Source organism: Dendrobates tinctorius, unplaced genomic scaffold (genome assembly GCF_039654945.1).
Source record: "Dendrobates tinctorius isolate UK_male_01 unplaced genomic scaffold, ASM3965494v1 ptg000382l, whole genome shotgun sequence".
NCBI classification, from domain to species: domain Eukaryota; kingdom Metazoa; phylum Chordata; class Amphibia; order Anura; family Dendrobatidae; genus Dendrobates; species Dendrobates tinctorius.
In genome coordinates, this window is record NW_027362048.1 from 1364671 (window position 1) to 1388420 (window position 23750).

A 23750-nucleotide genomic window follows, 5' to 3' on the forward strand; every position below is an offset into this window, starting at 1 on the left:
CCCCTTGTGATCTAGGACTCCCCCTACTACCCCTCTTCTGGTGCTCAGGTTTCTGCTGGATTCTCCAGTATGGGGATCCACCACCGCCTGGTTTCCTTAGGGACCTCTCAACCACCTGAAACCGTTCCACTAGGCCCACTAGTTTGTCCGCATTTCGGGGATCTCCCTGGGCAACCCAGGTCTGCACCGGCCTAGGAAGGGAGGGCACAAATCTGTCCATGACCACTCACTCGTCCATCTGGGCTGGAGTGGTGGATTCTGGGTGCAGACATTTTTCACCAGATGCAGGAGGTAAAACATCTGGGACCGAGGCAGTTTATCCCCATAATATGCACAGTGTTGATGCCTTTGTGTTCTTACTGACAAAGTCACTCCCGAGCCTGCCAAAACTTCCATTTTTAATTTGGCATACTCTTGTGCGTCCTGTAAAGCCAGATCATAATAGGCCTTCTGGGGCTCACCAGTCAAATAGGGGGCCTGCACCTCTGTCCACTGCTCTTTTAGTAGCTTCTCACGCTCCGTGACCCACTCGAACACAGTCAAAAACACCTCCACATCATCACCCAGGGTCATTTTCTGCATTGTTCATCTTACCATCTTCCGGACGTACATGTTGAGGTTGGGGTAGGTGCTGCCGGCCTTCCACGTACTGCCGCTGCAGGTCAGGTAAGTCAATCTGCTTCGGGAGCTGCTCGTGCTGCTGCATCTGCTGTATAAGCAGCTTGTTTGTCTCTTGCTGCGCCACTTGCTGCAGCTGTAATTGTTGTTGGTGCTGTAGTCGCTGTTGCTGCTGTGCTTGTAGTAAATGTTTAGCAGGTCCTCCATCTTGCCTGATGTCACACGCTGGCTTGTGGCCATCCCACGTGTTTATTGGAAACGCTGCCCGCCCTCCTAACACCACCTGTGGTAAGTCGGCTCACTCGGCACACGGAGGTAGACATGGGTACTGCTAGGTGTCGGATTCCTGCAGCGGCACAACAGGAATCCAGAGCCTCACATGCTGCTCTGCAGCAAGCCATTCCTAGGCTAAGTCCCTCTGCCGATCCACTGAGCATGCTCACGAGACGATCTCCCATTGGAGGTCGGGAGTCACGTGCTCAGGTCCTTCTCCAGATCTGATTGGTCCATCTCAGAGATCTGGAAGGTCCCGGCAGTGCACAGCTATAAAAGGCCCGCATGGCTGCTCGGACATGTGCTAGTATACACTGTGTTCCAAATTATTATGCAAAAGATATTTCCTCATATTTTCTCTAAATTACCTATATGAATTGCAGTCATTGTTATTTTCCAGTCATCTAATATTCTAGTATAATTGCAATGTTTTTGAACAAACTGCCTATGAAAACAGTATATTTTTAAAAATAAGAAACACTCAAAATGCATGTTCCAAATTATTATGCACAGCAGAGTTTTCAACCTTTTTATTTTTATTTTGAACAAAAAAATGGTCAATTGTGAAATTATAAGCATTATCAGCTTATTACAAAATGAAATCAAACAGTTTTCAAGTCAAAACTTTATTCTAGGTGATGTTACATTTGCACTTGTTGGAAAGAAGCTTCTGAACTCTCTCGTCCATTGAATTTGTCAGTTTTTGGATGGTTTGTGCTTCAATTGTTTTGCATGTGGATAGAATACCCTCCCAGAGCTGTTGCTTAAATGTGAACTGCCTCCCTCCATCATAGACACTCCTTTTGATGATGCTCCAGAGGTTCTCAATGGGGTTGAGGTCAGGGGAAGATGGTGGCCACACCATAAGTTTGTCCTCTTTTATGCCTATAGCAGCCAGAGATGCAGATGTGTTATTTGCAGCATGAGACGGTGCATTATCATGCATGAAAATGATCTTGCTGCGGAAAGCACGGTTCTTCCTCTTGAACCATGGCAGGTAGTGCTGTTTTAGAAACTCCACATAGATTATGGAGTTCATCTTTACCCCTTCAGGGATCCTAAAGGGGCCGACAATTTCTCTCCCCATGATTCCAGCCCAAAACATTACTCCACCTCCTCTTTCTTGGCGCCTTAGCCATGTTTTCATGGGGTGTCCATCAACCCGCCATCCTCCACTCCATCCATCTGGACCATCGAGTGTTGCACGGCACTCATCGGTGAACAGAACAGTTTGGAAGTCAGTCTTCATGTATCGTTTGGCCCACTGGAGCCGTTTCTGCTTGTGTGCAGTGGATAGAGGTGGTCGACAGGATGGCTTACGCACAGCTGCAAACCTCTGAAGGACCCTGCATCTTGTTGTTCGGGGGACGTTGGAGGCACCAGCAGCTTCAAAAACTTGTCTGCTGCTAGGACAAGGCATTTTTGCAGCTGCTCTTTTAACCTGATGCAATTGCCTGTTGGAAAGAGTCCTCAATTTTTCCTTATCAGCACGCACACGTGTGTGCTGGGAATCAGCTACATACTTCTTGATTGTGCGATGATCACGATGAAGTGTCTTGGCAATGTTGATTGTAGTCATGCCTTGACCTAAATACTCCACAATTTGTTGCTTCTCAGCAGCCGACACATCCTTTTTTTTTCCCATTTTGGCAAAAAATGTAGGCTGCTTAAGGCCTCTTTCACACATCAGGTTTTCGCCGTCAGGCGCGATCCGGCGCTTTTGACAAAAACCGGATCCGGCGAAATGCAATGCCGGGTCCGGTTTCCCCCCCATTGACTTGCATTAGAGCCGGATCGAGCCGGATGGCCATGCGTTTCATCCGGTTTTCGCCGGATCCAGCAATGTGTCGCGATCCGGCGTCTGGAAAAAACGGCTACTGTAACGTTTTTTGTCTCCGGCGAAAAAGCCGGACACGCCGGATCCGGCGTGTCCGGCTTTTTCACACAATGAAAGCCTATGAGCACCGCAATGTGCCTGATCCGGCGACCGGATCCGTTTTTTTTGGTCTGAGCATGCTCAGTAGCTCTGCCCACAAGACATATATAAAAGCAAGACAGTGGGACCCTCAGCCACACCCAACATGCCACCCAAGACAGCAACCAGGCGCAGCAGAAGGCAGGAGACATCTGCAGCAGCACCATCAGCACCACCCCAATTGGAGCAGCATGCTGAACAACGGGAGGGGAGTCCAGCAGCAGATGAGAGACGGTAATTATCAAATCCCCCATTCCTCCAAACTAGGGCCATGGAATATCAAGATATTCATTGGCCCTTTGTTTATCTTTATTCAACAGCCGCCCTATAGATGCAGCAGCAATGGCAGCAGCAGGAACACCACCCACAGCCATGGAGTCTGGCCAGCAGGAAGACAGCACATCTTCTTCTGGGAGCCCTCCCTCGCATCGTCAGCGTTTGACGGTAAGTTTTTATTTCCAAAATCCATCATCTCTGTAATATATGTCTATTCATTGCCTTTTATTTCAAAACAGGAATCACAAGATGAAGAGGAGCTCCCAGAAGAAGGAAGGGGTGGACAGACACCTGGAGTGGGCTCACAATTGGTAAGATTTTTGCATCAAACGCAGAAACACAACATCACACTACACACAACACATAGAAAACAATGTTCTGCAGACTACACACAGCAAACAAATGCCTACATCCAAAGACATAACATTTTTTGTTTTCTTCTCTAGTCTTCCCAATCTGGTGCTCGGCCAAGAGGTCCTCGCAGTGCCTTCCAGGGTCGTCGGCGACAGCAACGCGGCGGTCACCAGCGTGTAAGTATAAATATTTTTGCTTTGTTTTTTTGCACTTTTTATTTCATTTCTTTTGTGGAGGCTAATTATGTTATTTTTGTCTTTTTCTTTAACAGCCTTCACAGCGTGCTCCCGACTCTGACGGTGAGGATGGAGGAATCGATGTGGACCACCTCATCGATCTCATCAGAGAAAGGGAGCCGCTCTGGAATATGGCTGACCGCCGCCACGCTGACCTGATCGTTACCCGACGACTCTGGGAGGAAATCGGTTCGCTCCTTGTGGGCCGCTGGGAGGACCTCGATGCTCGGGCCCAGATTAAAGAGCGTACGTATATACAGTACCGGTTGCTTGATGTAAACCAGTGTTTCCCAAACTCCAGTCCTCGTGGTCCCCACGGATCATGTGTTCAGGATTTCTATTTACTATGGAAATCCTGAAAACATGACCCCTGGGGACCATGAGGACTGGAGTTTGGGAAACACTGATGTTGTATACTAACCACTCCTTTCTCGTTTCAGGGAACAGAATTGTGAATCGGTGGCGGTCTGTGAGGGATCGTTTCAAGAAGGAGTTCAATAAAGAGATGCGGGCCCCGAGTGGATCTGGAGGACGCAGGAGCAAGTACAAGTACGCACAAGCCCTGTCGTTCCTCCGGGAAACAATGGTCACTAGAAGGTAAATATTACACACCACATGTGAAAAAAAATGTTAGATGTAACTTTTTTTTTTCAGCCAGGGCCATACCATGTCACTATTTTAATTGTTTTTTTTTCTCTTTCCACAGCACGGTGAGCAGCACTCGGGAGCCTGCACGATTGGACCCTTCTGAGGCGATCCCTGAGGAGACCGGCACCGAGGGACACTTCGACCGCCCCGGTACATCTGCACCTTCCCAGCCTTCCCACACATTCGACCCATCTGTCCCATCCACCAGCACAGGAGCATCGTGGCCGCCTACATTACATGAAGCTGCTGGTGAGGAGATCGCTTTCCCTTTACCCCACCCTTCTGCCCCTGCCACCTCTAGTACACCTGCGGGTACTGGGCGGCAGCGGCAGAGGGGTCAGGAAAAGACTTATGCGCCAGAGTTCTTGTATCTGAATGCATCTTTCCAGAACTGTCTAAAAGTCATGTCAGAGCAAATCTCCGCAGGCTTTCAGCAGATTAACTCCAGCATTCTGGAGGTGAAGACACTTCTGCAAACCATGCATTCAGAAGCAAGATCTTCGCCAAACCACACTTTTTTCAGGTCTGTTGTGGAGCGCATGGAAACGCTATCTGCTACCCAGCAGATGCATGTAATGCATTCATGCCACGGTGCTCTCCAGCAAGTTACCTCCCAACCTCCTCCTCCCACCACAGTAGTTCCTCCACCTGCACCCCCTCCAGCCACTTTCCATCCTCCCCCTCCTATTACATCTGCACCCCCTCCAGCCACTTTCCATCCTCCCCCTCCTATTACATACCATCCACCTCCCCAGTACCAGCAACCTCCCCAGTACCAGCAACCTCCCCAGTACCAGACATCTCCCCACTTCCAGCAACCTGCCCGGTACCAAACTCCTTCCCCATACAACTTGCCATCAACATCATCTGCTCCTAAAGTTCCTGCCCAACCCTCCACTACACCGCCCACCACCTCTTCTGCCTCCCACATGTCCACCCATTCTGTAGCTTTTTCCACACCATCACCTCCAACTGTTCCTTCCCCACCACGATCCCAATCCTCTCTCCACACTCCCATTGTCGAAGTGTCCCGCAGCCCCTCCAGCAGTATTTCCACCCCACACTAAACAGATTTATGATGTGTTTTGTAATAAAAATGCCCAGTTGGTTTCAAACCTTTATTAAAAAAGTTTTTTTAACTTTAAAAACAGTTTACAAAAAAAAATATTTTAAATAAAAGTTAAATTATTGTTTACACTGGTTGTCTGTCATTTCTTTCTGCGGCGAAATATGTTTTAAAAAAAGGTTAAATACAGGGTATTTAAAAGGTAAAAAGGTATTCAAAACCAGGTATATAACTGTGGGTAAATTTTAGCTTTTTGCCACAGTTGTGTTCCTGGTTGTGTTTGAAGCAAAGTATTTCACCTAAAAAGTTGTGTTTATTGTTGGTGATTTCCTAACAATGTACACAACTTTTGTTAAAAGGTGAAATACTTTGCATAAAACACAACCAGGTACACACCTGTGGCCTAAAGCTAAAAATAGAGACCATGACAAGATAGCCAACTTTGGTTGGCAAAGGTATATACTGTTGGTACAGAAGGTACACAAGTTAGGTTAAGGGCACAAATCTTTCACACTCTGTCATCCTGCCAGTGTACTCTGCCTTGAGGTGACATAAAGTATAGTGCAAAATTGTCCCTCATTACTGAAACCGTCACAGAACTTCTAGTGGTAATGTCATGGTAATCTTGCAAGGTGGTTTCTTCAGAGGTGTCCTCAATGGAAATGGGTTCCTTGCAGATAACAAAATTGTGGAGTACCACGCAAGCTTTGATCACCTCGTCCACAGTTTCTGTCTTGAGGTTGATCGCAGTCAATAGGACCCGCCATTTGGCTGTCAGAATACCAAAGGTACATTCAACCATTCTTCTTGCTCTTGTGAGGCGGTAATTAAAAATGCGTTTTGTTCTTGTCAATCCTCTGCTAGAGTACGGTTTCAAAAGGTGTTCTGACAGCTGGAAGGCTTCATCCCCTACACAGACAAATGGCATAGGTGGACCAGATGTTTGCGGCAGCGGTCTAGGTGGTGGGAACTGGAAGGTGTTTCCATACAGTTTACGCCCCATGGCAGACAGTTTGAAAACTTGAGAGTCATTGGAGCGGCCATAGGCCCCAATATCAACAGCAATAAATTTGTATTCCGCGTCAGCGATGGCCATGAGGACAATTGAAAAATATTTCTTGTAATTGAAATTTTCCGATCCCGATCCGGCTGGCTTTACAATGCAGATATGTTTCCCGTCCACAGCGCCCAAGCAGTTGGGAAACTGACATATCTGTTGAAACTTTTCTGAAATTTCAATCCATCTCTCTGTTGTGGGCTCTGGTAAAAACTCTTCAGCTAAGGAGTCCCACAGTGCACGGCATGTGTACTTCACTATTCCAGATATGGTGGAAATCCCGAGTCTGTACTGGAAATGCAGTGACGAAAGGGATTCTCCAGTTGCAAGAAATCTGTGGGGAATTAAAAAACAATCAATTAGTTTTAAATCACGGCATTACATACCAAAACTCATCTATAACACTTGGAGATACAAACTACCACCAACAAGATTGCAGTGAAAGTGTGCTCTGATGCGAGCATATCCAATAAATGTGGCTTACCTTAAAGTCACCATCAGACGCTCTGCGGGTGAAACAGAGAAGCGGCAATAGGTGTCCGCTTTTCTTATGAGGTGTGCAATGCGCTCCACCAAGTAATCAAAATTCTCCATTTTCATCCGAACATATCCAAAAAATTTATCCGGGTTTCGTCGAAGGTCCATGCAGAGTGTAGAATAGACCCCACGCGTCATTCTCTTGGCTGTGATGGGGTGGATCCACAAACGATGCCAGATGCGCTGCTGTATCGCTCTCTCCTTCTCCAGAACAATCACCCTCAAACGATTCGCCTCCGCTGTAAAATCCGCCAAATTCTTCAAAATATTTCCAATCACAACATCCATCTTCGCCAGTAACTTGCTCTTCTCTCCAACCTGCACTTTCTCCTCTACAACCTGTCAAAGAAGGGCTGTAGGAACACGCTATATATAGTTTTCCAGTAGCCAATCCCGTTCGGAAGGCCACAAGGGGTGTTTTTAAAAACCGGATCCGGCGTAATCCGTCGAAAAACGGATGAACCGGATGAGACGGATCCGGTTTTGTCTGTCAAGAACAAGACGGATCCGGCAGAAAACCGGATTTGTCACATCCGGTTTTGCAAAACATTTGCCGGATCCGGCGTTCCGGCACGACGCCGGATCGCGCCTGACGCCGAAAACCTGATGTGTGAAAGTAGCCTAATAATGGCAAGTAGTCTTGCCTTTATTTGGACACACCTGCCAAACTAATTTGCACATGTATCTGCAATTGCTTTCAGTGATACAAAGAGCCCTGACACACATCACCATCAATGAGTTTAAACGACAAACAAAAAAATTCTAACCTTATCACTCCTAAACTCTTTTTGCATAATAATTTGGAACACAGTGTAGACTCTTCTTGCTAGATGTGTGAATGATGATGGATGTATGATTCTGGTGACTGACTTATTAAGATTCCCCTCCCTCTGATATTATGCATGTGGATAGGGAACTATAGAAAGAGTCAGCGCCAGTCAGTGGCAAGCCATAGGCCACAGTGCACACCGCACCTCTACACTAGCGTCCGATGGTGTCACGTCTCACACGGCACTATCGCTTAGAGGCTGTGTCTGCCGCCGCGCAGCAGCCAGCAGCACTTACCGGCGTCCGCAGTAGCGACGCCGCTCACACAGTAGGTCTAGACGGACACCGACCCCAGTCTTGGGCCCGTGTCCAGTTACCGGATACCGAGCGTGCAATTTCGCTGAGACCTGTGAGTCTAACAGGCTCGGCGTTTTTGTTTATGTTACAGCGCCTCTGTGAGCTAACAGAGTCCGCTCTGCGCACATCGGGTGATGTTGAACCCGTGCGTGTTATACCGCCATATAGCACGTCTGCCATTAATTAGCAGCAGTGTTTTCACCTTCTGCACGGTGGACCCCGAGAGGCGAACGCACTTTATTATTTATTTATTTAGTGCGTTCCGCCATTCCTAACATTATACTAGCGCCAGGGTCTGGCTAATAATGCCGGACCAGCAGCAGCTACAGCGGTACATTCGGCAGCTGGAGGGCAGGTTGGCAGCCCTCGAGAGTTTCACCTCGGCTGTGGATGCTGCTGCGGTCACTGCCCAGACAATTGCAGAGGCTGTCTCCCGGGCGTCCATATTCACGCCCATGTCGACAATTTCCCGCCTCCCGTTGCCCGATAAATTTTCTGTTGACAGCGCCACCTGTAGGGGTTTCGTGAGCCAGTGCTCTATCCAGCTCGAGTAACTGGCCGCGCGATTCTCTCCAAAGCGGGATAAGGTGGAGTTTATCGTCTCCCTCCTGTCGGGCAGGGCGTTGGAATGGGCTACGCCACTATGGGAGCATGATGACCCAATGGTACTGAGCGCTGCTCAGTTTCTAAAATCACTAAAGCAGGTCTTTTTGGGGTCCCGGGTCACTCACGACACCTCTCTCCAGTTACTTGCGTTAACGCAGGGACCCCTGTCGGTCAGTCAGTACGCCGTCCATTTCAGGACACTGGCTTCCGGGCTGGAGTGGCCTGATAAAGCACTCATCCCTGTGTTCTGGAGAGGGTTGGCTGAGCATGTCAAAGATGCTTTATCTACCAGAAAGGTCCCCATAAACAAGGAGGAGTTGATTGCAATCTCCACCCGTATTGACCTCCATTTTACGGAGCGCGGGCTGGAGCGTACTCAATCCAGACAGAAGCTGAGGCTGGCTTCTGACTTCTCTGAATTTCTTGAACCCCCTGATCTGGAAGTTTTACCTCCTGAGCCCATGGATGTGTCTTGTACCGGTCCTAACCCGCGTCCGGCACAGGGCTCCACATGCTGCTACCTGTGTCGACAGTCTGGCCACCTGGCTGACAGGTGTCCGCAGCGATCAAAAAAACGTTCACCTCCAGTAGTAGTTGGTGGGGATCTACCTAATATGAAAACTTTCTCCTCCAAACCGATATTCCGAGGGACGTTAGACAGTGGAACTTCCACCTGGGAGGTAGAGGTCACGATGGACTCTGGGGCAGAAGGAAATTTTATGTCTTCAGCCTTTGCCCAAAAGCACGCTATTCCACTGGTGCCACTTCCTCACCCCGTGACCATCAGGGTGGTCAACGGATCTACCTTACCATCTCAGATTACCCACCAGACAGCACCCCTGGGGTTCTCAATCTCCCCGTCTCATCGTGAGACGTTGTCCCTGCTCATTATGCCAAAGGGCATCGACCAAGTGCTTCTCGGACTCCCCTGGCTCCGTTGCCATTCCCCTCATACAGTATAGAGTGGTCCTCTGGGAGTATACTGGGCTGGAGCAAGGACTGTGTGGGAAGGTGCATGGGGGGCAGTGTCCAAGTAGCCTCTGCGGAGGTGCCCGCGGATCATTCCGCGCCCCTCACTGGGAATCTGAGGTCCATGGTTCCAGTCGTCCCTTAGCCAGTGCTGCCGGGCAAGACCTTTGTCTCGCCTCACCTGCGGTCCAACGTTCTCGCGTGGGCACACGCGTTAGGATGGGTGGTCACTTTGGTTACAAGCGGACTACAAAATTCCTGGCTAACTCTTATTGGTGGCCGCACAGGGCTCGGGACACTAAAAAATACATTCAGGCATGCACCTCTTGTGCTCGGAGTAGCTCCTCTAAACAGAGGCCGGCTGGGTTACTGTGTCCCTTGCCAGTGGCAGACCAGGCAATGGAGGTCCGCGACAGTCTGGGTCGTACCCCGCATGTCACTCAAATCTCTAAAATGAGAATGAAGACGCCCGCCGACACACATCGGCGCCCCGCTCCAACTTCTGCTCCTGGCGATTTAGCCATCCCTGACGCCTTCCACGTGTCCCTTCTCAAACCTGTTCACATGTCCTGGTTTTTCAAGTCATCTGCCGGGGCATCAGACTTGCCTTCGGATGAGCCTGAGGCCTATGCCTCTGTGGGACACAAGGTGGTACGAGGCAAAAAACTTTATTTGATGGATTGGAAGGTTCAGGAGGGGGGGCCCTAGGAGGGAGGGTAATGTTAGACGTCAGATTCCTGCAGCGACACGACAGGAATCCAGAGCCTCACATGCTGCTCTGCAGCAAGCCATTCCTGAGGCTAAGTCCCTCTGCCGCTCCACTGAGCATGCTCACGAGGCGATCTCCAATTGGAGGTCAGGAGTCACGTGCTCAGGTCCTTCTCCAGATCTGATTGGTCTGAAAATGAACTGAGGCTTGCAAGAGATGTCAAAAGCAATAATAAAGGATTTTGGGGATATGTCAAAAGTAAAAGAAAAGTCAAAGATGCTATAGGATTTTTACAGGATGAAAATGATGAAATGGTAAGACAGGATGTTGAGAAGGCTGAACTTTTAAATTCCTATTTTGCATCTGTTTTCTCTCAGAAAGGAAATGCAACATCAACTGTTATTCACTGTCCTATTAAGGGAATAGAAGAATCCAGGATATCTATAAACAGAAAGATAGTGAGGAAACACTTAGCTAACCTAAATGAATTCAAGTCTCCAGGTCCAGATGAATTACACCCCAGAGTACTGAAGGAGATAGCAGAAGAAATTTTTGAACCCCTCTCCATAATCTTTGAAAATTCTTGGAGAACAGGAGAAGTGCCAGAAGACTGGAGAAGAGCAAATGTTGTTCCTATCTTCAAAAAGGGGAAGAAGGTGGACCCAGGCAACTATAGGCCGGTGAGTCTGACTTCTATACCAGGAAAGATCTTTGAACAAATTATTAAACAACATGTATGTCAATACCTGGATAAGAATGAAGTGATTAAACAGAGTCAGCATGGGTTTCTAACTAATAAGTCATGTCAGACTAACTTAATTTCCTTCTATGACGGTATCACTGATTGGGTGGATCAAGGAAATGCTGTAGATATAGTATATCTTGACTTCAGCAAAGCATTTGACAAAGTCTCTCATACAATCCTTATTGAAAAAAATGACTAAGTATGGAATGGACAAGGCAACTGTTAGGTGGATTCATAACTGGCTTAGTGATCGGACCCAAAGAGTGGTCGTAAATGGCTGCACATCCAGTTGGAAGAATGTCTCAAGTGGGGTACCACAGGGCTCTGTCCTGGGCCCTGTATTGTTCAACATCTTTATCAACGATTTAGATGAAGGAATTGAGGGTAAACTGATTAAATTTGCTGATGACACAAAGCTAGGAGGGATAGCTAATACTAGAGAAGAGAGAGAGAGGATTCAAAAAGATTTAAATAAACTGGAGAAATGGGCAGCAACTAACAGAATGGTTTTTAACAGGGAGAAATGCAAAGTACTACATCTGGGCAATAAAAATGAAAAAAGCATATATAGAATGGGAGGAATAGGGCTAAGTGACAGCACATGTGAAAAAGACTTGGGTATACTAATAGATCACAGACTGAATATGAGTCAACAGTGTGATGCAGCAGCAAAAAAGGCAAATGCAATTCTAGGATGTATTAACAGAAGCATACAGTCTAGATCACGTGAAGTCATTATTTCCCTCTACTCCTCTTTGGTCAGACCTCATCTGGAATATTGTGTCCAGTTTTGGACACCACATTTTAAAAAAGACATCAACAAACTGGAGCAAGTTCAGAAAAGAGCGACCAGAATGGTGACCGGTCTGCAAACCCTGTCTTATGAGGAAAGGTTGCAGGATTTGGGAATGTTTAGTTTGCAAAAGAGAAGACTGAGAGGAGACTTAATAGCTGTCTACAAATATCTAAAGGGCTGTCACATTGTAGAAGGATCAACTTTATTCTCATTTGCACAAGGAAAGACTAGAAGCAATGGGATGAAACTGAATGGGAAGAGACACAGATTAGATATTAGAAAAAACTTTTTGACAGTTAGAGTGATCAATGAGTGGAACAGGCTGCCACGAGAAGTGGTGAGTTCTCCTTCAATGGAAGTCTTCAAACAGAGGCTGGACAGACATCTGACTGGGATGATTTAGCGAATCCTGCTTTGAGCAGGGGGTTGGACCAGATGGCCCAGGAGGTCCCTTCCAACTCTACGATTCTATGATTCTATCTCAGAGATCTGGAAGGTCCCGGAGCACACAGCTATAAAAGGCCCGCATGGCCGCTCGGCCATGCACTAGTATAGACTCTTCTTGCTAGATGTGTGAATGGTGATGGATGTATGATTCTGGTGACTGACTTATTAAGATTCCCCTCCCTCTGATATTATGCATGTGGATAGGGAACTATAGAAAGAGTCAGCGCCAGTCAGTGGCAAGCCATAGGCCACAGTGCACACCGCACCTCTACACTAGCATCCGATGGTGTTACGCCTCACACGGCACTATCGCTTAGCGGCTGTGTCTGCCGCCGCGCTGCAGCCAGCAGCACTTACTGGTGTCCGCAGTAGCTGAGACCTGTGAGACTAACAGGCTCGGCGTTTATGTTTATGTTACAGCGCCTCTGTGAGCTAACAGAGTCCACTCTGCGCACATCGGGTAACTTTGAACCCGTGCGCGTTATACCGCCATATAGCGCGTTTGCCATTAATTAGCAGCAGTCTTTTCACCTTCTGCACGGTGGACCCCGAGAGGTGAATGCACTTTATTATTTATTTATTTATTTAGTGTGTTCAGCCATTCCTAACAGGTACACTGCGGCTTTAGGGACTTCCTTTGGTTTATTACAGGCAGCACAAACCAAGGGAGTAGTAAAGAAAATACAGCCCACTGGGCAAAACAGAAAAACAAAAAAAAAATGGCAGCAGAACACAGTCCTTCTGTGAAAGGGATTCCTCCCGCTTATCACGGCTGACAGAACACACACGGTTCAGTTTCTCTAGTCCATGGAGCAGTGCTCCTTCTTCAGGCCCACACACTGAAGACTGAAGGTTCTTTCCTTCAGCCATTTAAGCCCAGACCATGTGACTCCTCAACTACGTGACTGAGCACATGACTGTGACCTCACCCAGGTTCTGTCAGCACACAGTGGTTCTAGCTCTGTAGGGGGAGATATGGGGGAACACTCTTCCACACTTTTATGAATGTCCCCCTAAAAACCAGCCTACAACATAACTTAACCCTCGCAACATTTACTGTGCTGGAAGAAATACAACTCTGGATTTTATATCACAGATGCCATTTGGCATAGTGAAACATATCTCCCCTCTATTACATTACCAGTGACTCTATCACAATTCTGACAGTGTGCTCTTTACAGCTCATCACTCTCATTACAGCTGGTAAACGAGTGCACTGCCACTATGCATTGAAAAGGAATATCGCGCAGGAAGTTCATACTGAGCATACGTGGGAATTGCATTGATTAGCCTACCACCCAAAACAGATGTCACAGATGACACCATTTCAGTTTGGGGACAACAGCTATGACTGAAGCCTCTGCCCCTAGGACGACTCATTTGAGTATCCCAGCATGCACTGGAGATTCTCAAATGAAAAATTATCAAACCAAAATTAAATAAATAAGTAAAGCAGTTAGAGTAAAGAGGGAGTGATAGGGACCTTTTAAGTAATTTATATAAGAAAAGCAATTAGATTATTACATTAAATAGTTATTAGGCACCAGATATTTTGACTATAATATCTCTGCAATGTAGAGGTAAAATTATAAAAAAATCAAAACAAAATGTTTTATTCTCCTCTGCAACTAGCATTACATCCTGTGTCCAGTTCAGCATGAAACATTTGGTGACAGGTCCTCTTTAAGATTATATATGAACTTGTGTATTATTGTCTTGTAGCGTGGCCACTTCAGGGGTTCTTGTTAAAAGATCGACAAGCTGTGGTGCTGGTGCTGTGAAGAATATGCTGCTAGAATGGTGTCGGGCGAAGACACGTGGACGGGAGGTAATAATTCATTTATAAAACTGATGTATTTTCCTTGTAAGCTAACAGGCTGCTTTTACATGATTATGCAAGTTTTAACTAAAATAAAATTGAGAAAACTACAACAAAACCATGTCATATTAATATATTACGGTATATATTCACAGGTCTACATGTTTGGGGGGGGGGGGGGGGGGGCAAGGGTACTCAACCAGGGTGCAAAATGGGCCAAAGCTCAGCTGCTGGGTCTATTTCATCAAGGGTAATCACTTTATGGCTGCACAGTGGTGCCACAGTTTCCACTTAGGTTTATTATCTAAATTGCTTCTTAAGGCCCCCCGTCTCACAAAGCGAGATCCCTAGCTAGATCGCTGAAGCATTACCGATTTTGTGACGCAAGAGCGACCTCGCCAGTGATCTCGTTACGTGTGACACTTAGCAGCGACCAGTCCCCCGATGCGATGTCGTTGAGTGTGCTCGAATGTCCTGGGCCATTTTTTGATTGCTGGTGTCCCTCTGGCCAGTGCGCATAGCTGTGTTTGACACCGACGAGCGACCTCGTTAGCGACTCAGAAATCATGGACGCAGGCGGGAGTCGTCAGGATCTCTGCAGTGTGACAAGGTCCCAACGACCGCTGAGGTCGTTATACGGATCGCTGGATCGTTGGGTAAATCTGACTGTTCGGCAGCTTACTAGCGACCATTTAGCAATGCACCAGCGATCCTTACCAGGTCGTATCGTTGTCGGGATCGCTGGTGCGTCGCTAACTGTAACAGTACCCTTAGGCAGAGGAAGAAGGTTGAACTCTAGCTATTGGATGTAGCAGTCCTAAAAGTGAATGGGGTGGAGGAAGACAGTGCCAGAACCCACAGCAGCACACTGGATACTTTTGGGAATCCTAAGAAAATAGGTAAACAATTCCTTCTGTAATTTATGGCTCACTTTTGATACTTACTTTGTTTATTAGGCAATCAGCCACTGGGCATGTATTGTAAAAGCCTATCTAAACAGGATTGGAGTTGCTTTAATAGGATTATACTTTACATAACTGTTTATGAATGGTCTTGGCATTTATCTGTTAAAAATCTTTTGTGATTTATTACTGAGAATTTTAATTGTACTAATAAATATTGTAAGTGGTTATCTTTGTATGCTCTGGCAGTTACTTGTTTTTAGATCATACTGTTTCATTTTCTTCAGTATGTCTATGATACCACAGTACTTGGACCTTTGATGATTTCTAGCTATTGGATGTTGCAGTCCTAAAAGTGAATGTTGACCACTTAGCTTTGTTTTTATTTCCATCCACACCAACGGCATTATAGTATCCATAGTTTATCACTGCATTGTTCAGCACCAAGATCTTGAAAGGTTCATTAGAGGGAATCTATCAGTTCGTCTTTGCAGTGTATAACTTAGTTTACTGGCTGCAGCATCTATGATACAATCACAGTTTTCTCTTCTAGCAGAGCTCGAATACTGAGCCCTGTATGACCGCGCACACAGCATTAATTGGCAGCTTTCTGTCTACATTGTATACTGACAGTAAGGTGTCAATCAATGGTGGAAATGGGTGTGGAGTTCAATTACGAGGCATGAGACACCTAGTACTCTAGTGATAATCTTCTTCTGATAAAACATTGATTTTATTGAGTAAGCAAATTACAGTCTAGTATGTGAACACATTGTTATAATCGAGATATTTGCCCCTACATCATGCTGCTCTCAAATTGCATAGCAAAAACCTGCTGACATACTCTGTTTTAAGACTTGCATTGCACACACCACTTTAAATGAAGGGGTGTGTAAGGGTACGATATGGCAAAATTATTAAGAGGTGCATCTTTTCATTTGTGTGCCTCCATGCACCTCTACAGAAATGCTGCTCCAGTCAGGGACTACAGTATCATTTCTGGCGTAAGTTACTGCACTTAATTGATGTAACTTTGGATGAATTGGGTGCTTCCACGTGTCGTCTCACTCATGCTCCTCCCGTAATGGTAAAGCTGGCTATGACTGGCATGAAATTGTTAGATTTTTGTTCAACTTTTGTAATCTCAGTGGGCCAATAGCCCCATGTCTAAAAAGTGATAAAAGCGTTGGCAGGGACAGAAATATAATGTACATACCTGTGTGGAATGCTGATTGAATTAGGGTGTGTAATTGCAGATCTATGACTCTGGCTTAGCTAGTTCTGTGCTGTATATTGCAAAATAGGTTTAAATCCTCCAGAATTCCAGCGTATGATCCATGGCCATAGAACGTGTTGTGGTAGGAATCTCCGCATCACAAAAGAAAAATGAGACTTTAGGTCTTGCTGCAGTGTAAATTTATTTTGAGCCGGCAAGGAGTCGAGTATCACCAAGATGGCTCATTCCTAATAAATATATTTGGTGATGATACCATTCAAACTATAACTTAAGCACTAAATTCTTTGTGGCAAATTACTAGACTAACAACATTATTTTTGTTTTTTATAAAATAGATCCCTCAAAATCAAAAATTATGAGTTTATTTTTGAACTCAGAACTGACCAAATTAATAAGAAAAGAATTTCCTTACTCTTGGGGAAATAGGCAGATACCATATTTAGGGATTAAGCTGACAAACCCAGGTTCTAAAATAATCAAAGTAAACCTATATGACATCCACAGAGAAATTCAAGATAACATAGCCACAATTTAGAAAAATGAAACCTCTTGGTTAGGCAAAACTTTCTATTTAAAATTACTATTTTATAAAAAATTCAGTATATTTTTAGGCCCATACCATTACACCTACCAGATCAATGGTCAACCCCTTCACAACCTTAGACATATCCATATGTCACGTTTGGGAAGGACTTCCCGATCTTGGACGTATGGATATGTTTTGGTGATCGCCACTGGGTGTTCAGTGAATCTGACAGCTGTCACCCGGATTTCACTGCCAGGAGTGGTGCCTGCGTGGTCATGGCAGCTACGAGGGATGCAGTGACAAGGCGCGAGACGGATTATGCTTTTAGTAATAACTTATGGATTGATGCCAGTAGGGCTATCCTAAGCAACCACACAAAATAGAAGAACTTGTCCTCGCAGGGACTCAGTACACACACTGGTTATCAGAACACGACTACTCCGGCAACGGCCGGTCACTATAGGGCCGCAGTATGGCCGGCTACGGGTCCTTAATTATGTGGAGTCACTTATCCATCCTGACGTCCCTCGGCGTCCTGGACGATGGTGCTTCGGAGTCGCAGCCGCTGGGCCCAGCTACTGAGTATCTGGCGGAGTCTTCGGGCATAGCGACGCCCAGGCGAAGCAGGGGCACAACAGGCCCTAGAAAGGTTCTTTGGCGGGATGTCCCCAGGCAAAGGCAGCGGGACACAGCCTGGGGGTTGGAGAGTTGAGGCCGCCGCACCTGGACGGGAGCAGGCAGCAGCAGGGCTGAGTGGCGGTTGGTAGGCCACTGGCGCAGCCAGCGGCTGCACTAGGGGACCCGCGGCGGGCGACCGCGGGTGACTGCGGGCAGGCCACAGCCACGAGCTGGAGTGAGGCGGCAACAGCCGCGGGTTGGAGTGAAGCAGCGGTCTTCTGTCGGTCGGCTCGGTGCCGTCTCTCTGCAGTCCAACGTGAGCCTCCCTCCCGTCGCTGTTCTCCTCTCTTGTTTCTGCTCGGGTCTCTCGCTCCCTGTCGCTCCCACGGTCTCCTGCTCCTTCTCTCCCGTTCTGCTGACTCACTCTGACTGGCGTGCTCTGCCCCTTTTATATAGACTCCACCCCCTACCATTCTGTTAGTCTCAGTGATCCGTCCCCTAACTCTGCTCCCCGGAAACAGGTTCCCTAGGAACTTAGATGACGGTCCCCTTGGTTCCGGCCCGGACACTCGGCGGGGGCCCTTCCTCCTACACTCCCCCATCCTGTATGCTCGCCAGTCCTTGGGAGAGGGCCTTAGTAGGCTTGGGTTGGCTTTTGGAGGCGAGAGTTCTTGTTGCCATGTGAACTGGTCCTGTTCATAACGTTTGGGGGGTTTGCCAGCTGTTGATCGCTCGGAGCATCTTAGTTCGACTGGGGTGGAGCTTTCTGGGGTGATGGAAGGTGGTGGGCTAGTCGATTCTGGCGGGTCGACTGGGCCTACAGAGATGTCATTCCTTGGAGGGTCGGCGAGTACTGCTGGAACATCTTCGTCATCCAGGTCCCAGACCGTTGGCAGTGGGTCGGGGACCTGAGGAGTGGGCTCAGGTCACATGGGATCAGTGGATGTACAGGGTCGTAGCATATTGTGGTGCACAGTAGGAGTGGGAAGTGCCCAGTCTTTCTCAGGTTGTACCTTGTAGACAGGCCCGTCGGAGCTTATTCGGCGCAACACCCAGTAAGGGCTTTCTTCCCACCGACGTTCTAACTTGTTCTGGGGGCGCTGGTCTAGCACGAGTACTCGATCTCCAGTTTGGAAGTCGGTGGGCAGAGGCAGAGTTCCGCCTGGATGCTCTAGGTCCCGGAGTTTTGTATGAACGATACGGTGGAGAGTCTGTAACCGGTGTCGGTGGTTTCGGACCCATGTGGGTCACCCTCCCAGGGCTGTGGGGTACTCGGTACCGGGCCGGTATCAGCGGGACGTGTCACAGCGGCCGTGACCCGGACCGTGGCCCTGGGCGCCCAAGTAATGGGGGAGATGTGAATGGTGGAATGTAGTTAGATGAATAGTTTGTGACGCCACCTGTGGTGCTCTGCAAGGGAGGTGTTAAGCCAACGCTGCATGGAGATCCGCTGGGACTGATGGTATGGTACAGCAAAGATGTAAAAGCTTCCCACAAGTGAAGCTATAGTCCCAGGGCAGTGTAGAAGTGGTTGGCACGGGGATGTAGTGGTGCCGGAAAGGTAGGAAGCAGAAAAGACACAGCAGGGTGCAATTTCTGTACCTTTACTTGATAAATGCAGTCCAGGGTCCTTATTACAGATGGTATTGGAGCAGGCTAGCCTGGAAGCAATTCAGGGATTCTCTCTCAGCAGATGGGTTGTGCAGTCTCCTTACTAGCGCGTATTTGCGGGATCTCCAGTACCGAGTTACACTGAAGTTCCTCCTGTCAGATGATCTCAAGAACCTCACTTGCATGATAGACAGCTGTATCCTATCTTGGGGACTCCTCTCTCCTGAGTCCCGGCTCACTATCCAAGCTGCTGTTGTGCCCTCAAGTCTAAGATGGGAGTAGGGAATTTACAGCCTCCTACTCCTCTGGTGTCTGTTGCAGGACCGTTAGTATCCGTACAACCGTGGAGACCAGGCTTCAGTTCATGCGCTCTCTCCAGAGATGAGCTCTTCCTCCCAGCTCTATCTCAGCTCTCCTTCCACATGTCTGCACACTTCACCCTCCGCAGACTAACTAACTAACTAACCCACCACCCCTTCCTCTTGGCCCTCAGAGAGCACTCCTCCCCTTAATCCCGGTTCAGAGTCCCCCTGCTGGCCTGGAGTGGAACTGTGTTGCATGCATAGATTGACTGCATGCATTACCTGCATGCATTACCCTCCCCTGGAGGAAGGCAAAGCCACTGTGGTGGCCATACTCCTGGGGGCGCCACATTCCCCCCTAGTGCAAGTCAGCACTCCTGGGCTGAACAAAACATGAAACATATAAACCGTTAGACAATAATAATTGTACAAGAGTTAAAAATTAAAAAGTTACAGAAACCAAGAGCTTCAAAAATGGTCCTATGACAATAAGTCCAAGCATCAATGTCCATGGTCCATTTCTGGGCAAATGGTGAACTATATACAGGAAAGTTTTTTGACCACACAAGTCCTGTGGTACAATGTCCATAAAACAAAACTGGAAAATCTAAAGGAAACTCTTACAGGTTACCTGTAGGCACAAAACTTGAAAAACAGTTACATATATACACATATAATTTCAACATTTACATTTATCTATATACGATATCTGATGGGTGGTATTCCTTGTGTAATGCGGGTAGACCTGCGTAACACTGGTGTAATGGGTAATGTACTGGATACACTACTGGGGTTCTGCATGGCACAGGGATCCTAGATTGTCTGCGAACTCTTAGACTCACCAGGGGCATAACTGGTTCACCACTGGCAGGGCGAGGGTTCTCTGGCTCCACTGCTGGTGTAGCATCTGCTGCCTGATTCTCCTGATCCTTCAGATTTCCTTGAGTCACATCTTCCTGTGCTACCAATTGGGGAAATGTCAACACTGGTACCACTATAGCATCATTTACTTTAATCCAATTCGCAGGGAATTCCCCAAGTATTGTGCTGACCTTCTCTTCTTCCTCTATGGGTTGGATGTTATCCGGTTCTTCCACTCTTTCCTTCAGCAGGTCAGGACATAGTTTCAGGTGATCTCTTGATATTGCTGCTGAGGTTTCTCCTCCATCTTTGCTAATAAGGCATATCTTGGTATTATCAAAGTTTGAGGGCAGAATGGTATAAGGTTCAGCTTCCCATTGATCATCCAATTTGTGCAATCCTCTCTTCCTTTTTAAGACTTGTTCTCCCGGCGACAAAGGAATGGCAGGTGCATTTTGATTGTAAAGCTTTTCCTGCTTTTGTCTTGCCTGGGCTAGACTCTTTTCCACGCATTCTTGAACTCTTCTGTACTGTTGTTGTCTTTCTGTATCCCAGTCAGCATCTGGTGACGTTACTTCGGGGGTAAGGACTCCCATGTCCAAATCAATAGGTAGTTTACCTGGTCTTGCTCTCATTAACTAGGCTGGGGTACAGTTGGTGGAATTCACTGGAATATGGTTGTAGAGGTCCACCAGATCTGGCAACTTATCTGGCCACAGATTCCTCTCCTCCAAGGGCAAAGTCTTCAGTAGGTCAATCACTACCTGGTTCATCTTCTCACACATGCCATTGGTCTGTGGGTGGTAGGGTGTTGTCTGGATCTTCTTACAACCATACAAGTTACAGAATTTCTGGAACACTTCCGCCTCGAAAGCTGGACTTTGATCTGTAAGCACTCTTTCAGGATATCCATGTGGTCTACAGAAGTGCTGTTGGAATGCTCTGGCTGCTGTCTGATCTTTGACAGGCACAACTACCAGGAATCTTGAGTAGTGGTCCACAATGATAAGAGCATAGATGGACCGGACCGGCTTGGAACCAGCTGCACATGGTCTAGGGCTACCAACTCAAGGGGCTGTTTGGTGATGATTGGCTGTAGAGGAGCTCTCTGGCTGTTTCGATCCTTTTTGCGCAGGTTACATTGTCCACACTCCCGGCACCACCTCTCAATGGCTTTCCTCATACCAGCCCAGTAGAACCTCTCCCGGAGCAATGCTTCCAAATTCTTCCATCCGAAGTGTCCAGCTCCACTGTGGTGGAGGACCATTGCTTCAAGGACCATTGATGCCTCTCTCTTTGGGACTATCACCTGCCAAACCAGCTCATGAGTACGGGCATTGATACTCCTCCGACACAGTTTTCCTCCATAAATGAACAGCCGGCCTCTCTCCTTCCACAACTGCTAGGTTTCCTCAGGAGCATCCTTCACCAGGCGGTCTGCAGGGTCACTATCTTGCGTTTCTGCCCAGTCATGATGAGGCAATGGATTCAGGGTGACCTCCTTCAAGCCAGAACGTCTGTTTCTCACTCCTTGAGCACGCTGGGCCGCAAGTGGCCGGTGGAAGGGAGGTAACTCTATTTCTTCAAGAGCCTCAGGGTCTTCTCCTGCATCTGGTAGGTTAGGCATTCTGGACAGCGCATCAGCATTGGCATTCTTGTGCCCTGCCCGGTACTTGATGGTAAACTCATAGTTAGCTAGCCGAGCCATCCATCGCTGTTCCAGTGCACCTAGTTTTTCAGTGTCCAAATGCGTCAACGGGTTGTTGTCCGTGAAGATAGTGAACTTGCCGGAGGCTAGGTAATGTTTGAACCTTTCGGTGACAGCCCCGCTATGGCAAGGAACTCCAGCTTGAAAGAACTGTAGTTGTCAGGGTTCCTTTCAGTGGGGTGCAGCTTCCTGCTGGCGTAGGAGATCACTCTTTCTTTCTTTCCCATTCTGTACCTGCGACAGTACTGCTCCTAGTCCCACGTTGCTGGCATCAGTGTACCATAATCTGGGTAGGCCAGAACTTCATCTTCTGTGAGAGCCATCTTCAATCTGGTGAAGGACCTTTCCAACTCTTCAGTCCATTCAAAGGTGGAGTTTTTCTGTTTGGTCTTCTAGGGCTGCCCCACCAGAAGATTTTGCATAGGGGTGGCTATTTTAGTAAAGCCCTTGATGAATCTTCGATAGTAGCCTACCAGTCCAAGGAATTGGCGTACTTCATGAAGGTTGCTGGGCTTCGGCCAGTCCCGGATGACTGTGACCTTATTATCAGGATCTGGTGCCACACCTTCTGCACTGACCACTTGACCGAGGTACTGCACCTTGGGCTTCAGGAGGTGACACTTGGAGGGCTTCACCTTCAGGCCAAAATTGGACAAAGCTTCAAACACTTCAGCCAGGTGTTCCAGATGATCTTCATAGGTTTTGGAGAAAACAGTGACATCATCCAGGTACAACAGGACCGTCTCAAAGTTCATGTGTCCCAGGCAGCACTCCATCAGCCGTTGAAACATTCCTGGGGCTGTGCAGAGCCCGAATGGCATATTATTGAACTCACAGAGACCCATTGGAGTGGTAAATGCTGTCTTCTCCTTGTCTGCCTCTGCCACAGGAACCTGCCAATACCCACTAGTGAGATCTAAGGTGGAAAAGTAGTTAGCAGTTTTAAGTGCAGCTAATGATTCCTAAAATTCTAGGTAGTAGGTAGGCGTAATTATGTGTAATGCTGTTAATTTTCCTGTAATCAACACACATTCTCATGGTACCATCATTTTTCTTTACAAAAACTATGGGAGCTGCCCATGGGCTACAACTGTCTCTGATAATGCCTGCTTTCTTCATCTCCCTCAACATACTCTTAGCACATTGGTATTGTGTTGGGGGTATAGGTCGGTACCTCTCCTTTATGGGTGGATGGTCTCCAGTGGGGATATGATGTTGAACCCCTTTTGCCTGCCCAAAATCTAGTGGGTGTTTGCTGAATACCCGCTCATACTCTTGTGTCACTCTGTAAACCCCAGTTTTCTGGTAGGAGGGCGTAGAGTCAGTTCCCACCTGCAGTTGCTGGCACCACTCCTCCATCTGCTTCAGAGAGCCATTGTCCCCCACCTGATCGGATGAGACCAAGGGCTCTGCTGCCTGCAAAGAGTTGTTATTTACAGTGAGCAGCTTAGCAACTGTGGCGTACCGAGGTATCGTGGCCTCCGCCCCACAATTCAAAAGGCGTACAGGTACTCTCCCCTTTTGTACGTCAACCACCCCTCTGGCTGTCAGGACAGTGGGCCTGCTATCGGAGTATACTGGTTCTACCAATGCCTGGTAATCTCTCCCTCTAAGACCTATAGCTGCCCGACACCAAACCAACATTTCACATCTGGGGGGTATTGCAATGGGGAAGGGATCACTCACTCTGACATTGCCAATTTCTCTGCCAGAGAGTTCTACCTGTTGT

The 23750-nt window shown here is 47.6% G+C and overlaps 1 protein-coding gene across 1 annotated transcript in view; it reads left to right on the plus strand.

Annotated features, from left to right (window-relative positions):
• Positions 1–23750, plus strand: part of LOC141075947 (uncharacterized) — a 148246-nt gene that overhangs the window by 79051 nt on the left and 45445 nt on the right. Inside the window, exon 3 of the mRNA XM_073563138.1 lies at positions 14160–14265. Within this exon, the coding sequence (XP_073419239.1) occupies positions 14160–14265 (106 nt within the window). The remainder of the gene's footprint in view (positions 1–14159; positions 14266–23750) is intronic.